Source organism: Dendropsophus ebraccatus, chromosome 1, assembly GCF_027789765.1.
Source record: "Dendropsophus ebraccatus isolate aDenEbr1 chromosome 1, aDenEbr1.pat, whole genome shotgun sequence".
Lineage (NCBI taxonomy): Eukaryota > Metazoa > Chordata > Amphibia > Anura > Hylidae > Dendropsophus > Dendropsophus ebraccatus.
The window spans coordinates 130700292-130718612 of record NC_091454.1 but is presented as its reverse complement, the minus strand read 5'-3'; the positions used below and the strand labels follow the sequence as shown (position 1 = coordinate 130718612).

The window sequence follows — 18321 nt, the reverse complement described above, 5'->3', positions numbered from 1 at the left end:
TTATACCAGGTGTTCTTTTATTTTTGAGCTATATTCACACACAGTAAAATAAAAACCAAATACGGTTGTAAAATAGGTATAAAATGCAGCCATATTTTAAATCTAATAATGTGCTACATTTGGGCTATGTTCCCACAATGACAATGTTTGCTTTGCATCTGTCATTTGAAAGGCAAAACACGTCTGTCTTTTGATAATTACAGCCTTAAAGTCTATGAAAAAATGTAAGTCGGGAGCCGAACGTGACACTGAGCACAGGCTATTTTGTACGGCCGCTGTTGACTGAATAGTGGCTGTACAAAATAGGCCTGTCAATTATTTGTGTGGCCGTAGAGGGCCATACACTGCAGTGTAATTGATCTCTGTCATTAAACAATGGCCATTGTTGCAACGTGCAACGGCCGTTGTTTAATGCTCAAATACAGTGTGTGAACGTGACCTTAAGCTGGATTCATAATGCGTTTTTGGTTTGACATGTATAATAACTAGGATAACAATAGATAAATTAATGAAAAACGGATGCTGCTGTAGGCCACACATTGATGTACTGTACACATAAATGTAGTTGATAACAAACCACAAACAGAAAAACGCAGTGTGACCCCACCATGACTGTCTAATTAAAGGTTTACCTCCCTCCCTCTCACTGGTGTAGTGTGATTAAAATATCACCTCAGTTGTTGCTGAAGTGTGTGTTGGAAGCAGCAGTGTGTGGATACTACTCTACTGCTGATCCTGGTTTACCAGGAGAGATCTGCGATCTAGAGCCGGGGGAAAGCTAGCCCTGGGTCTAAACTGCTTATACTTTAAAAAGATACTTCGACAGTTGAAAAAATATGTAAACACGCTGCAGAAGCACATAGTATTGCTTACCTTTCTCCCCAATTTCTGAAACTACTAAATATATGTTGGTTTTGGGGGTCTTAGTTCTGTATCTCCTTGTTCTGCCACCTGGTAAGCAGCTGCTCAATACTTTAACTGTCAGAAACTGTCAGCTCTTAGCCACAGCCCTCCCACCTTGCTTACTCCCCTCCCACAGCACTTCTGCATAATTTATCACAAGGCAGCATGTTGTAATCACACCTCACTCTCTGTAAATGTCCCATTACAGCTATATACATCAAACCCTTGTTGGTCAGCTCACCAGCTCTTGCTCTCAAAACAGTGCACCGAAAAATAAATAGGATCAACATAAAAGAAAACAAAGTCTATCACCTTAGATGGAGTAAAAACTTCATGAATTTCTTTATTTCAAACAGGGTAATACAAAAGAGAGGTTGTGAGCAAGGCAAGTGTCGCCAAAGTGCATCAACCAGTGCTTCTTTCTGTTCCTTTGTATTACCCTATGTGAGTAGGGATGGTATAGTAGACTGGAGGGGCTGGTCAGAGATGGGGACCTCGCATGTTAGAGCGGGACTACAGTTTGGCGACAAGATCCAGCCAAGCCTCCTGTGATATCAGCGGATGATGTGTTGTCTATGGAGAAAAGGAGCAAGGGAGCTGCTTGGTACACATTTTGGAGTTCTTCTATTTTTTATTACCTGTCAGGTGGGAAGCATGCAAAAGCCACTACTATTATTGATAACACTATATTAGAAATATATATGTCTTGGGGGTGACAGCTTTTTTTACATACAATTTTCTAATGCTAGAATACCCCTTTAGGATAAAAACAGGACTGGATTTCTTTAGATTTTCATTTAGGGTGCCTTCACACCTAGTAACTCGCAGTGTAAATTACGCTGCGAGTAGTCTAGGTCCTGGCAGATCACTTTCACTACATACACGCAGCAGTCTGAACGACCGCTGCGTGTATGTAATTCTGCCGGCCCCTTAACCCCTTTAGCTTCCGCCCGCCTCCCGCTCCGCTCCCGCTCTGTATACATACCTCTCCTCGCTGCACGGGGTCCTGGCGTACTGCTCTCCCGCCCAGCCAATCAGTGGCTGCGGCTGGGCAACACACTGATTGGCCGGACGGGAGAGCAGTATGCCGGGACCCTGTGCAGCGAGGAGAGGTAATGTATACAGTGGAGTGGGAGCGGGAGGCGGGCGGCAGCTGAAGGGGTTAAGGGGCCGGCAGAAGTACATTCAGACCGCTGCGTGTATATAGTGAAAGTGATCTTCCAGGACCTAGACGACTCGCAGCGTAATTTACGCTGCGAGTCGCTAGGTGTGAAGGCACCCTCAAGCTTATTTCTGTCTGTAAGCTGAAGCTTTACTTTGTGAAAACACTGAGGACTGATTTCCTCATCCCGTATTTCCTGCATCCTACCACTGGGGAAGCCCTGTAGTGGAATCTTTCCCCACCCGGCATTATGAATCAATATAGCGGGGAAAGTGTTTGAATCTTTAAGGCACTGTAATGAAGCAGCCGCATGGTCCACTAAGGGTTTCCCTGTTGGTAGGATCTGTGGAATATGGGACATGGGAATACGCCCTTAGCTCCCACTTACGCCCTTAGCTATGCTCCCACTATGTACTGATTAGCGTTAAAAACAGCAGTTGTTGTAAAACAGCAGCCAGAATTAATGTTCATCATCATTAATTCTGATTAAGCGTTAAACAATGTGTAGCGTGGTTTACCAAAGAATGGCCATTCACTAAAGAAAGGCTGTTGTCTGTATGTAGTGGGAACTTAGCCTAAGAGTGTCTCTTTGCAAGAGCTAAAACCCGAAACTGTTATACATATACTATAGAACATGTGACATAGATGGGGCTGATAACTGCTGGTTAAATGATCATATGTTTTTTTCCTTACTCTATGGACATATTTGTAAGATGGACAAATGAAGATTCTAAAGTTCTTACATTGTAACTGAAACTTATTCATGAAGCCAGATACAACAACCTAAGACTTCTGTGTTTGAGCTAAAACTAAGAATGGATCCAAAATGAATGCAAATATAAAGAAAGGACTTCTGGCTCAAAAACTGCTGTGTGTGATGGTAGCTCAATAAGGTTACATCTGTAGCAGATGTACAAAAGGTTCCAAAGGGTAATTTCAAATAATTTGAAGAAAATATTTTAAAACGCAGAAAACTATACTTTCAGTATGAATTCTTTCTCTATGTTTCCAACCGCTCACATACAGACTATTGTATTTGGGGAATTCACCCTTCTAATGAAACTGCTACAGAAAGTCATCTTAATTATTTGTATGCTAGAACTATGACCAGAGGTGCAGTACCCTCAAGAACATTGCTGTCAGCAGTTTTCATTTTCTTCAACAGAAAAAAACAATCTCAGTTTCTTTAGTGGAACAGATGATGTGTGTCGATTAAGTTTTTTCACTTTAATCATAAGCTCTATTTTAGCTTTCAAATTCAAATAAAGAAAAAAAAAACAATTTGTTTTCTGTGGTAAGTGTGCACACTACATAAATAACAGATGTCACATTCTGAAGACCTTAGAGAGTCGGAGACTGGATTTACATGGTGTAACACAGATGCTGAAAATGTGTATTTGAAGGCAGAAACACTTCTGAAATGTACTCATTTTCCATGTTCTTAGGGTTATGTTCAAAGACCATTTTTTTAAGTGAAAAAAAAAACAACACTTTTTTTGTATAGCAACAGCCTTTTTTACTTTAAAAAATAGTATGTGAACATAGCTTATAGGTGTCTTACAGTTTCTTTTTGAATCTTGTAAGATAGAGATGAGCAAACCCTGAGCACGCCTCGGTTTGTTTGAATCTGAACTCTCCGCATTTGATTATTGTCGCTAATGAAGTTAGATGCAGTCCAAGGGAATCCTGGAAAACATGGATACAGTCTATGGCCATTAGATGGACCTATCTGAGCAGTCTTAGTGCTGTATCTAATTTCTTCAGCCTCTGGTAATCAAAGGCCAAGAGTTCAGGTTCGAACAAACCCACACATGCTCAGGGTTCGCTCATCTCTATTGTTACAAGTTAATTTTCTTGTGCATTCCCAGCGCTTTTTATGTGCATTTTTGATACATATTTAACCCTGCATATTAGAACCATGTTTTAAGATTCCAGTGACTAAATACAGGCATTGTACATGTCATGCATGCAAGGAATAGACATGGCACTCTTGTTTCGATGTCTTTTAAACATTGGGGTTTCCCACTGAAATCAATAAGGGGGGGTTATTAAGAGTAGAAAAACACCATGTAAACCTGGCCTGAATGTATCAGTAAAACACAATGCAGATCTTACCATCAGGTGGCATTAGGACTTTATTGTTTTGTGTACACCAGCCAACAGGATGTAGGTCTGCCGTCATGACATCACACCAGAAGTCGGCTCTTCTATCCTCTCCATAACCGCAATATCTTAGGAGTAGTAGCTGGCCACATGTTGTAATGATAGTAGCCACCCAATATGAATCAGGATTATTCTTATTGGCCACTTCTAATTTCATTCCTGGTTGAAAGCTGCTTTGAAGACTAATTTCAACCTTGTAAAAAAGAAAAAAAATGAAGAGGATCATAGCACATAACATGTTATGAATGTAAATCTAGCAGAACCATAAGCTACAAATAGATAATACATGAAGTTAAGTGGACATTCATGTTTTTTAAATAGCAAAGGTAAATAACTAATTCAATGACTAGACAATACTTTCTAGGGTAGTTTCGCACAGGTGTATTTTTATTTTTTTGCAGTCCTTTACACAGAGCTAATCTTAATCTATATTAGTCTATTAACACGGCCATGCAGATTTTAAAAAGCAACATTTACCACGTTTTGTGGATAAAAAAAACGTCCATTAGGTATATTGAGAGAAATTACAATGTGTTTTGCATTTAGGCTATGTTCACACCCTCTTCAAACAACAGCCGTTCCGTTGTGCACGGCCATTGTACAGCCGGAAAAAATAATCCTGATAATTTATTTCGGCCATAGCGTTAAACCATGGCTATTGTTTGTAGAACATGTTAACATAGCCTCATACTGATGGAATTTCATCCACAGTACAGATCTGTATTGTGGACATATTTACATCTGCTTATGTGAAGCTGGCATTAGTAAAAGTCACCATGTGGTTTGATAGCTGTGGTTAGGTTCACACTGTGTTTTTGCAGTCTGTTTAACATATCCGTTTTAGGGGGGGGGGGAATGAATGCAAAAATGGATGCAATTGTGTGCATCTGTTTGAATTCATTTTTTCATTCACTTCCATTATTATATTAAAAAAAACAAAAACAGATTAAGGCTATGTTCACATTACATGAACACCCGGCCATTCCGTGACCCCGTTACTTAAGTATCGACCGGGTGATCTTTCCGGCCGCGGAGCTTTCCACGACGGAGCCACTTGCTTCACTGTGTGAACTGACAGATCTTTCTGTGGCCGGAATTCACTGAATTCCAGCCGCAGAAAACTGACATGTCAGTTTTTTCCGGCGCCTCATGGGATCCCGGCAGGAGCGCATACGATTTGTGTACGCTCCGGCCTGGATCCCATTGAAAATAAGGCTATGTTCCACCCCTCAAAACTACGGCCATAGTTCTGCGGCGAGAACTACGGCCGTAGTTTTACGTAGTGTGAACATAGCCTTAAACAGATCAGAATCTTTTAGCATACACAGAAACTATTTTTTTTGTCCGTTAAACGTAACCTTTAAAAATGGATCTGTTAAGACGAATTGCATAAATCCACTGTGAACCCAGCCTTGGAAGCACAGTGCCTGGGAGATTCAAACAGTTTCCCTGATTCCAGCATGATATTGTTACATCGTGCCATGTGGGGAAACAGTCCAGGACAGGCATTCAATGTTTGTGTCGTCCGTGATTCTTGGAGTAAACATGGAACGTGTGAATGCAGCCTAACACTAGCTATAGAAAAATCTCATGTTCTCTACTTTTTCTTTGTTGCTCTTCTTATTCTATATTTCCCCCTAATGTATTTTTATTACAGTGCCATTTAGGTAACCAAGCACAGAATTATATTGCCTATAAAACACTCAAGCATTCAGAGATCAGGACTGATATATGAGGTTGTGAGAAATGCTTGGTTCATACTACAAGAAAGGGAAAGCATTTAGTCCATAAGTGAGCATTTCCGGTCTAAACATTATCTCTGTTTCCAATTTCTAATCTCCCTTAATAAATGACAGAAAGTCACTTCAATTGGAGCCATGTAAATGGGTTATCCAAGATTTAAAAGACTTATCTGAGATCAGACTAAAAGGACTCTATGGGTATCCTTGTTTCTGAAAAGAAAACCAGGCCCATTTTTTTAAACTACTTGCTCCCTTATTTATTCATTCATTCATTCATTCATGTATTTCATTGCCTTAATCAGTTAAACATAAAAAAAAGACACTTAAGTATATAGAACCAGGTCTCCAGTGTCCAAAAGTTGCAGTAGTATGTACACATAGTACACAAAGCTTACAAAATAAAGCACATAGCCCACACATGGGTATATCATGTAACTTAAAGGGGTTATCCAGTGCTACAAAAACATGGTCACTTTCTTCCAGAGACAGCACCTCTCTTGTCTCCAGTTTGGGTGGAGTTTTGTAACTCAGTTTCATTGAAGTAAATGAAGCTTAATTGCAAACCATACCTGAAGAAAGTGGCCATGTTTTCGTAGTGCCGGATAACCCTTTTAAGTGATTTGCGAACTAGGACCAGGATTTGTACTGACATAGTATTGGTGTCTTGTTTTTGTTTTTTTTCTTCGATATTTGAGGAAAGAAAATCACATCAGTGACAGAAAAAGAAACCCTAAAAGCCCTATAACACCAAGCGATTATTGGCCATTTTCGGCTGCTAATTGCCTGGTGTAATAGCTACTGTTAAAATGTTTAAAATTCTTGTCCATGTTATTCAGGAGGATATCTCTGAATCGGCTATAGATACAGCATTATGTTCAGCTTCTCTGTCACTAGTTTGCGCTACCCTTGGATAGGACAGCAGAAACCTACTTATAGTGTCTTTAGAGTACTGAGGAATATTTCATCCTACTGAAGACTAAACTAAACTAATTCCTATAGCTTTTAAATCCAACAGATGCCAAATTTGTGTCCTTTTGGCATCTGCCAGACTGATACTTTTTCAAAACCATACAGGAGTGGAATGGAAAATTAAAAAGAAAAATACCAAAATTTGTTAAATTGTTTACAGAAAAACATCAATGAAACCATAGGTCATTTCTACCAGATTCTCTTTAAATTTTGAAGTGACTTCTATGGGTGTGGTGTGTGATTTGTTTTGTGATGCCAGATTCCAAGTGTTAGCTGGTGCTTTCATGACATGGTAGTTAGCTTCGTGTTTTGCTAAATAAACATACAGTAACAGCAATACATACATGTTTAAAGGAAGTGTGAGGTGCAGCAACGGATGCAGATTCCTCCAGATACTCATCCCAGCTGAAATCTGTGTCTTCAACACTGGAGCCATCATCTATAGATAGAAGAAAGAGACAATTAAAATAAGCAAATGCAAATTCCTCATGTAATATTAAAGGGTTGCTTCTCTCAGTTATAGTCAGCATTTGTGGTGCGGAGAGTGACTAATGTGCAGCTGGCTATATTTCAGCTGATTAAAGGAGAGGAGTTGTCACCATAAACCAGGCTCCCGTCACTGCTATTGGGGAAAGTGACAGAATCTGCACAATGAAGAAAACTGGAAAACCTATACATAGTGGCAATCATTACAAAATATTTGTATAGAAAGCATTACCTACTGCCCACAAATGCTGCATTGTCTGATTGAAAAGACATGGTAATTGTCTATCTATTGAATACATGACAGCTATCTGTTCTATATATTATAGTAGGAGTCGCACAACTTTTTTTTTCAATGGCAACAATAACTATGCTTCAAATTATTAAATAATTAATCTAAAACAGACAATGACAACAGTCCTGTTGCTGCCTTCTTACTGTATGTGGCATACGTGTCCTTCACATACTAAGTGATGAAGTTACCTTAGCACCCCATATGCTGTAGCACTGCTCACAATTAAGTGAGTGTTGTTGTTGTTGTTTTTTTCTGTTTTGCATTTTCTTTCCCGAGCAGTCTAAGGAATTTTTTATGTTTTTACTGCAGTTTTTCAGATATTTTTTGATGTTTTATTGAGTTTTACGGACCAATCGGTGTGTATGTTGCAGTTAAATTATAGAATCAGGGATTTGATCAAATCCTGAGAAATGATTAAATTACCGCGCCATTCCATCTTTTTCCTAGGGAATTGATCAAATCACTGACCCCTTTCAGGGAAATGATGAAATGAACATTTCCCCCTGCGACATAAAATTTGCTTACCATATCGCCTCTCTGCTCCCCCAAGCCTGTCCACTCTGCTCTCCTTCCGCCTCCACCGCCTCTCTGCTCTCCATTCCGCTCATTTCCCCTGCTACGCGTCTCCTGCTCCCCTGGCCTGTCCGCTCCCCGTTCTGCCCCTGGGAGGTGTGCCGCTCTGCTCCACGTGCGCATCCGATCACATCCACCCCACCCTGCAACGCGCCTTCTGCTCCCCTGGCCCGTCCGCTCTGCTCCCCGTCCTCCCAAATGCCATATGCCTGCCAGGACGTGTGCCTCTCTGCTCCTCCGTCCACCTCCAGTCCTGTCTGCACCACCGCCATGTGCCTGCCAGGAGGCCTGCTGCTCTGTTCCCCCATCCGCCCTGCCACCATATGCCTGACGGGCAGCTGTGCCGCTCTGCTCCTCTATCCACCCTGCCTACATATGCCTGCTGGTGTGGTGTGCCGCTCTGCTCTCCTGTCCGCCTCGGCCGCCAGAGCTGGGCGACTCCTTGATCGTTCATTCCATCATTTCGCTGAAAGGGGTCAGGCATTTAACCAAATCCCTAGGGAAATGATGTTCATGCCATCATTTCCCACGATTTGATCAAATCCCTGGATTCTATGATTTTACGGCAACATATAGATACATTTACAACATATTATGGGATAAACATATAGTAATTGGGCACCAAAAACATTTGTGTAAATGGCTTAATGCTAAATTATTTTCCACAAAAGTCTGCTAAACTTCTCCTGCTCTTTTTTAAGGAGTTGTATGGGATAAGTAAATAGAATGTGTTGGCCCTTTCATGGGCAAAAGCAGATTAATTCTTCATATAATCCCATACAAGCCCTTTAAATTCCAATTAGCACTACTCCTGTGGCACTACTCATGGTGCCAGTCTGAAATAAAAAAATATAAATGCCATTCCCTACTGTGAGTGCCTCTTTTCTGTCCTAGCATGCAGGAAGTGCCTTCCCAGCCAATCACTGGCTGCAGTGGTGACCCACCTTAGCTGATGATTGGTTAAGCAGGCAGTTCGTGCATGATGTGATGGAGAAGTGGGGAATGACACCAGTGTCATCTGAGTAGATTTGTTTCCATTTTTTTACGTTCGACTGGTACATTGAGCACTTTTAAATATTAAAATGGTCCTCTGGATTTCTTTAGGACAGGGTTCTGGTAATGCTTAAAGGGGTATTCCAATATAAAATCCCCTATACATTACTATGGAGCTGTCAGAAAGAGCCGAGTGTTGTATGGTCGGACCCCTTACGATCCTTGTTTGCATTCTAGTGAATATGCATTCCATTTCCTTTTAGGAATCTATACATAAAGTTATCTGTACATAGATTTTGTTGTTCTAACATCATTTTCTCTTAGAGGAAACCAATTAACAATTCCCTGACACTAAAACACGGTCTAATCGTGGTCATCTAATATTCATTAAAATCCAAGTTGAAATAGAAAAATTAGTTTCATTAAAAATCCAATCCTTCATCCCATTTCCATGTGATAATAACATAATGCAATTTGTGGTGGGATATAACTGTACATTAATGCAGCTTAGAAGAAGCATCTGAGAGATAATTGTTTCTACACAGACTAATTCAAGTCCTGGAATAACTCCATTATATTTCAATTATGCAGCATAAATGAGATTTCAACAACAGTTCTATTACTTTATCTGTGTGTAATGATAAAGTGATAACTACAATGCACTCCTATTCATAACTCATGCAGGTTCTGTCATTAATAGTACAATTATGCAAATATTTGTGTGGAAACGCTCATGTTCTTAAGGCAGCTGTTAAGAATGAAAAAGATGAATGTGCATTATACTGTGAATTACTATATGAATGGTAGTGTTCAAAAAGATAGTCCAATAATGCACAAGATGGCCTAATAGCAGAAAGCTGAATACCCCATGTGTTCCACCACCCAAACCATCACTCAGGGAACAGGTCAGCAAAAACAGTGCCCCACTCAGCGCTCAGACAGCTTCCACATAATATCCTCAGAAAAAGCTTTTACAGTCCCACTTTTGAATTATCATAATAATCTTGTGTGAAAATATAAATCACTATAACATACAGTTTTCTCCAACTTTACCTTAGCTGCTTTATTATCCTCAAACAAACCTTTTTTCTTCCTCAGGTAATTCATTTACAATTGTCTGTGTTCAGTATATGAATGGAATACTTTCATCTTGTAATGTGATGGCATATAGCTAGCGTATGTAATCCATGTAGGTCCCACCTCTGAAGGCCCTTAGGTCTATGGGGGTCCCATAGACTAGATCATAATGTGGCATATACTATGTCTGGTATTGCAGCTCATCCCCTTTCATGCGCATCCCATGGGCACAAGCAGATTCTTTTTTATAATCACAAATAACTCCTTTAAATAACTCCATTTAGCCCTACTCCAATGAACAGGGTCATATATTGCTCAGTCCTGTATCAGTGGGATTCAAGGAGTATTCCAGAGGATAACTTTAACATTTAGCAGTGTTCATGGTGCAAGTCTGATATATATATAAAAAAAACTCACCTGATGCTGATTCCACACTAGTGCCATTCTACTTAGTTTGGACCCCAAATTATCATAAAATAACATCCATATGGCGACATGTTATCAATTTAAATGATGTGAGTTACTATTTCCACATGGCTTCTAATTATGTCATTCAACAATTCTAGTTCCATTCTAGTTATAGATCACACAGGTTGTTTGTTTTGCTTTCCTTAAATAAACTTTTAGGGCCAGTTCACACGAATTCAAAGCGGCGGAGAGAATGCTGCCTGCCTCAGTGTGTCAATAGGAGGGCTCGCACTTCTCTGCTTCTGTCGCTCTCTGCTCTAAGAATTGACAATTCTTTGAGCGGAGAGCGACAGAAGCAGAGGCTCGCAAGCCCTCCCATAGAGACCCTGTGTGACACTTAGGGCGCGTTTAGACTACGGAACCCACAAAGTTCATTGAATTTAATATTAAAGATGGTAAATGAACGGTAAAAAAAGGAAAAACTGTTTGCGAACAACTAAAAAATAACACCCGTTTGCAATAGACGTCCGAAAATAATTGTCATGATCACTATTTTGATGCCCACACAGACAACGTCCATTATTTAATACGCTCTGTGCACTAGGTGTCCGTCATTCCATTGACTTGAATGCATCTCTCAGAGGTCAGTTAAAATGCTGTAATATCTGACGTCATTTTAAAAAGAAAAAATGCACTTTTTTTCTCTTTTTCTTTTTTTACTTAGTGTGAACATAACCTTGCTCCACAATGTGCACTGACATGGTTTTCCACGGCCGCTATTGAATGACTAGCGGACGCAGAAAACTGACATGTCAGTTGTTTTTGGCGCCACTAGGGATCCCGGCCGGAGCGTATACCATGTGTATACGCTCTGGCCAGGATTCCATAAACTGAGAGGTAACGTATATTTTTGTAATAATCACGGCCGTTGTACAACAGCCGTGATTTTAGGAAAATATACGTTGTGTGAACATAGCCTAAAGCTATGTTCACACACCGTCAAAAAGATATATAATAACAGCCATCTTTCAGACTGCCTAAACCTAATCTTGAGTAAATGTAAGACTCTAACCTGCTGCTTGTATAAACCCTTACAGTATTTAATATAGCTCACCGCATGTGATTCCTGACACACAGTTTATAATAAATTAATGGCCAACACTAACTAGTATAAGAAATTAGACTGTCTTGCTCCTTAATTGTCAATCAAGTGAGCGCTGTATCTAAAAATATTCCCTAAAACTCCTGGAAGTTTCTTAAGGCTTGTCTGTGCTCAGCATGTATCTGCTGTATGAGCAATTAGAACCTATCTTAAGTTGGTAGCTGCCAAGTTTCATTATCTTTAGCAGGCCATTCAGCTGATCCTTAAGGAATACATTTTACAATCTACCATACAGAATAAACTGGACTTCCATGCTTGACTAGATAATAGTTTAAGCTGACGAATTAGATAGTAATCATTATGTTTTCAAGAAGGAACTAACCAATTCTTCATGTCGACATTTTTGGCTCAATTACTGTTAAAAAATGATCAATGTCGGTAAAAATGAAAAGTATGGTAAAAAAGCATACATTACCATGGTAAGAAATGGAAGGCACCGGAGACGCAGAAGAGGACACCTTAGGGAAGCGCAGACAGGAAAGTATTGCACCAAAAAAGCTAAACAATTGTTTACCTGTTTTAGTGCAGTTTTTTAAGGTTCAGTTTGCAAGTGCACAAATTTTAAGCAAAATTTTTATGCAAACCTGGCAAACTTTAAAAACTTTGCTCATCTCTAATTTTAAGGTGTAGTCTTAAAATTAGATCTTATTAATGTAGCATGCTGTAGCCTGCTGTTCTAGGGTCTGAATTAATTCCCAGGTCCATTTCCTGAAGTAATTTGGGGGGGGGGGGGGTTGGTCGAGGATACAAATTATTTAGGCTCAGGACAGGGGATTACATTTATTTTGGGGCTTCCTCTGAGGTCTGAAATAATTGAACATGCTGTACAGGACTAAAGAGGATCCCAGCTTGAAGTGAGGAGTTCTCAGAAAATCTAGAGGGTCTAGTCTGAGGTCTGAATAGATTTGGAGCTCTTGTTTGGGGTCTAATTGATTTAGGAGTCTGATCTAGGGTTTAAGTTAATTTAAGAGTTAGGATCTGAATTAATTTCAAAGCTGGTTAGAGGTTTGAATAACATTTTGGGTGCTCCTTGGGGTTTGAATCTAGTTTTGCATTTAGTCTTTGGTCTGAATTCTGGGAATTTAAAATCACTGTGATTTTTAGTTCATTATAATCTTTGGCAGATTTTAGTTATGGATTTTTTTAGCAAACCTCTGCAACAATTATGCAATGTTTAAACCCAGCCTAATGGGAAACTTGCTAGAATTGGTGAATGCTTTCAGGGTTATTGTGAGTTTATTTTATTCAATTCTTCATAATGCTAGCCTTTACATGCTGTATTCATCTTTTTGTACCCAAATGCCTTCAAATACCCAGTGTTGTGGGAACATGAATAGGAGAATTAACTTTAAATGTTGCTCACAATGACACTTGATGATACTAAAGCATCTGGAGGCTGATATGATCGGTTCTCAGTTATTAGAAGGACTAAATACACAGCTCTTGCCTAAGCACTGTGCCCCTGAATGTAGAAGAAACTGCTGCCATCACTGCTGCCCTAGACCCATGGAAAATAAAAACATACAAAATGCAAATACAGTGGTGCCTTGGATTACGAGCATAATGCGTTCCAGGACTGGGCTTGTAATCCAAATCCACTCTTAAACCAAAGCAAATGTTTCCATAAAGAATCGCTGATATGCAGACAATTGGTTCCACACCCCAAAATAATGGTTTTTAATTCTAAACAACATGTCGAACAGATGAAACAAACATTTAGGAACAGCTGAATCTGTCATATTATAAGTTGCTGTACAGTATAGCAATCAGCATATGGAGTATGGAGAATGTAACTACAGATTCCCATAATGCATTAGTGTAGTACAGCAGGCTAGAATAGAGAAGCAGGGCTGCTGTGGTCACATGACAGCAATGGGAAAGGGGGGGGGGGGGTGTTCAGCATGGACCAGGAATAGAGAATCACAGAGCTGTGCAGGAGGACATAGACAGAAACTTTATATACAGCAGTTTAAATGGCTGAGTGTGAGTGCAGGCACATTATTGCAATAGTGTGTATAAGTTAGTGTGAGTGCAGGAACATTATGGCAGGAATGAAGAGGATGGGAAACACAAGGGCTAACAAAGACTGCAGGGAGTACTCCTCCTGCCGGGCACATAGCAACTCCAGGTGATGACCAGCACCAAGCACAGCGCAGGGCAGATGTCGGCACATAAATGCAGCACTCTCTGTCCAGGGAGAAAGGGGTTACAGCTATGAAGAGATTACCTCCACAGTCCTGTTCCCTGATGTCCCCAGCCTGAAATGGATCTGCCATGATTTACCTCTACTGAATTTTTTGTTGGGCAAATTTACAGGGTGCAATTGGATACAAAATTTTTTATAAATTGTGAAAAGGTGGTGTGAACAGGGCAATATATACATCTTTACAAACTTACCTGATGCAAACAATTCTCTATTCCCGTTACTTGGGCTATTGTCGTTTTCCATACGTAGATTTGCTTTGTCTTTATTAACGTGTATTGATGGCACCCTGGTCTCCATTGCTAAAGCTTCTCTTTTTCTTTTCTTTCTAGTTCATTATTGAATAAGTTATTCCTAGACCAAAAAAGCACAATTAGATGTATTAAAATGTTTAACATTTTAAAATATAGTAACATACATGGTTAGGGTAAACTATTAAATGTAAGTATCAGTAAGCTGGTCATAGAGGGTTAAACTTGGCTTAAAGAGGTATTCCCATCTGGACAAGCTGGGATTTTGGGGCCACATACTTGAGATTGTTGGGGACCCCAGCGGTTGGGCTATGCCCTTTCCTGCGGATAGTGTGTATAGGGCATAACTTGCCTTGATGGGAATACCCCTTTAACAGAGCATTTGCTGTATAGACCTTAAGCAGGTGCTCAATTTTTTCTACAGTTGTTGAGGAGAGCCCTGTAGGTAACAGGCTCTTTTCCAATAATTTTGCTGCAAGAGCAAGGGATCCCACACATACATCCTACTTTCCCTACTATCCATTGCACTCCATAACAGTTTCTTTATGCTGTATGGTTTATTTTCATATGTACACTACTGTTCAAAAGTTTGGGGTCACATTGAAATGTCCTTATTTTTGAAGGAAAAGCACTGTACTTTTCAATGAAGATAACTTTAAACTAGTCCTAACTTTAAACAAATACACTCTATACATTGCTAATGTGGTAAATGACTATTCTAGCTGCAAATGTCTGGTTTTTGGTGCAATATCTACATAGGTGTACAGAGGCCCATTTCCAGCAACTATCACTCCAGTGTTCTAATGGTTCAATGTGTTTGCTCATTGGCTCAGAAGGCTAATCATGTTCACACATCTAAAAACAGTCTAGCTCGTTACAGAAGCTACAAAACTGACCTTCCTTTAAGCAGATTGTGTTTCTGGAGCATCACATTTGTGGGGTCAATTAAACACTCAAAATGGCCAGAAAAAGAGAACTTTCATCTGAAACTCGACAGTCTATTCTTGTTCTTAGAAATGAAGGCTATTCCAAGCAAGAAATTGCTAAGAAATTGAAGATTTCCTACAACGTTGTCTACTACTCCCTTCAGAGGACAGCACAAACAGGCTCTAACCAGAGTAGAAAAAGAAGTGGGAGGCCACATTACACAACTAAGCAAGAAGATAAGCACATTAGAGTCTCTAGTTTGAGAAACAGACGCCTCACAGGTCCCCAACTGGCATCTTCATTAAATAGTACCAGAAAACACCAGTGTCAACATCTACAGTGAAGAGGCGGCTGCGGGATTTTGGGCTTCAGGGCAGAGTGGCAAAGAAAAAGCCATATCTGAGACTGGACAATAAAAGAAAAAGATTAAGATAAGCAAAAGAACACAGACATTGGACAGAGGAAGACTGGAAAAAAGTGTTGTGGACGGATGAATCCAAGTTTGAGGTGTTTGGATCACAAAGAAGAACGTTTGTGAGTTGCAGAACAAATGAAAAGATGCTGGAAGAATGCCTGACGCTATCTGTTAAGCATGGTGGAGGTAATGTGATGGTCTGGCGTTGCTTTGGTGCTGGTAAGGTGGGAGATTTGTACAGGGTAAAAGGGATTCTGAATAAGGAAGGCTATCACTCAATTTTGCAACGCCATGCCATACCCAGTGGACAGCGCTTGATTGGAGCCAATTTCATCCTACAACAGGACAATGACCCTAATCACACCTCCAAATTGTGCAAGAACTATTTACAGCAGAAGCAGGCAGCTGGTATTCTATCGGTAATGGAGTGGCCAGCGCAGTCACCAGATCTGAACCCCATTGAGCTGTTGTGGGAGCAGCTTGACCGTATGGTACGCCAGAAGTGCCCATCCAACCAATCCAACTTGTGGGAGCTGCTTCTAGAAGCGTGGGGTGCAATTTCTCCAGCTTACCTCAACAGATTAATATCTAGAATGCCAAAGGTGTGCAGTGCTGTAATTGCTGCAAAAGGAGGATTCTTTGACGAAAGCAAAGTTTGATGTAAAAACAATGTTATTTCAAATACAAATCATTATTTCTAACCTTGTCAAACTCTTGACTCTATTTTCTATTCATTTTACAACGTATGGTGGTGAAGAAGTGTGACTTTTCATGGAAAACACCAATTTGTTTGGGTGACCCCAAACTTTTGAACGGTAGTGTATTTACACACAAAGTATTGCTCCAAATAAAGTTGACACATATAGTGTACATAGCTCTTATAATTGTATCGTATCCAATTGAAGGTCATTTATTGACCTCAACCAGTATACATTGATGGTAGAAGGCTTAGCCAATGGTGCCATGAGTGCTGAGATGTGCAACCGCAACCAACATCTAAGCACACATGGCACCATCCTCTAAGCCTTCTACCTCCCACCAATGTATACTGGTTGAGAAAGGTCAATAAATGACATTCCACCTTCAATTGGATACGATACAATTATAAAAGCTATGTAAACTATATGTGCCAATTTTACCTGGAGAAATACTTTGTGTATATATACATATGAAAATAAACCTAACAGCATAAAGAAACTGTTGTGGAGTGCAACTGATAGAAGGAAATATGGGAACATTGCATTTCTGTTACAACCGCACCCGAATTGAGTGCGCAGACATACTACTAACACATACATCCTAGACATCTTGATATAATTAAACATCTTGTATGAGAGTGGAACTTTTGCACCAGTTTAGGAATCAGAAAATTAGACCATAGTTAACTTTTGCACCATATTTGACAAGTAGGTACTGCTTACTGGGAAGTGGGTCTGGTTACAGTAAAAGATAGCTGAGCCAACTTATACAAGGCAGTCTGCAGATGCATACAGTTAAAAATCTGGTGCATTCTTAGACTGTCTAGTCTGAGTTTACACCATGTAAAAATTAGACCTTCTCATATCTCCCAATGTAACTAATTTTCCCTACCATTAGCCAAACCTATTCCAAAAAGTTACATTTTGGCATAAACATTTGTATACATTTGCTTCCTTTGCTTCATTTGTTTTCAATACAACAGTATGCAAAAAAAGTATACCACACTACGTATGTATTTTTTTTCCCCAATGAAAGTCAATAGGCACACAGTTGAAAAAAAAAAACAGGCAAGCCAGCACTCTGTCATAAAACATATTTAGAAGATATAGCAAATAGACACACCATTAAAAATCAAAAGGTACAAAGATCACTCCATAAAAATTGAAAAGAGGAACGATTGATGCATTTTGGATATATTAATCCCTACTCATTATCATTATCATATCATTATTGATTATGAGTAAGGATTGATATATTTGAAATGCTCCCATTCGGCTCCACAGTGTTGCTGTCTAATGTAAGCCATATACCAGCTTTGTTCTTGGTAAATTAGCCTACTGATCACATGTTGGTATTTAAATGGAACAAACTATTATTAAATGAGGAAAAATACTTACTCATGTCTTAATAATAACAACAATAATCATAATTATCATCATTTAAACTGCTGTACCGAACTCATCCATTCCCTGTTTACACTCAGAGATGTCATGAACTACCAAGTCAGATTACATGCCATTTCACAAGACAGTAAATACACTGCTCAATACAACCAGAGAACATTTCCACCCTATGGTGTGCAAGGAAGGATGAAGCAACACATTGCTGACTTAAGCCCAACATAATCTCTCAGCTTTATCTGCAAGAAAACCTCTAGCAAGCAACCGATATGATCACTGTTGTTTTGTTACAACTGGGTAAACAAGCCTATAATACCCTTATAAAAACCCTGGCGTTATGTCTGTACTTTCCCGAGTAGACTTTGCAAGAAACCGAGCGCTTGAGAAAGAAATAACACTTCAGGCTATACAGCCAGCGCTTTATAATGCAGCAGTTCACAGGAAGCCATCAATACTGTAGTGTACACTGTGCGCAGACCGTCACATTGCATAGTTA

The 18321-nt window shown here is 39.7% G+C and overlaps 1 protein-coding gene across 3 annotated transcripts in view; it reads right to left on the bottom strand.

The window, feature by feature from the left end:
* The window catches only part of SFMBT2 (Scm like with four mbt domains 2), a 162083-nt gene that overhangs the window by 93609 nt on the left and 50153 nt on the right, over nt 1-18321 (bottom strand). For all 3 annotated transcript variants that reach the window (XM_069978786.1, XM_069978778.1, XM_069978795.1), the window contains exons 2-4: nt 14328-14487; nt 7284-7378; nt 4181-4421 (exon numbers count right to left, since the gene is read on the bottom strand). In XM_069978786.1, the coding sequence (XP_069834887.1) occupies nt 4181-4421; nt 7284-7378; nt 14328-14433 (442 nt within the window). In that variant the 5' untranslated portion in view covers nt 14434-14487. The remainder of the gene's footprint in view (nt 1-4180; nt 4422-7283; nt 7379-14327; nt 14488-18321) is intronic.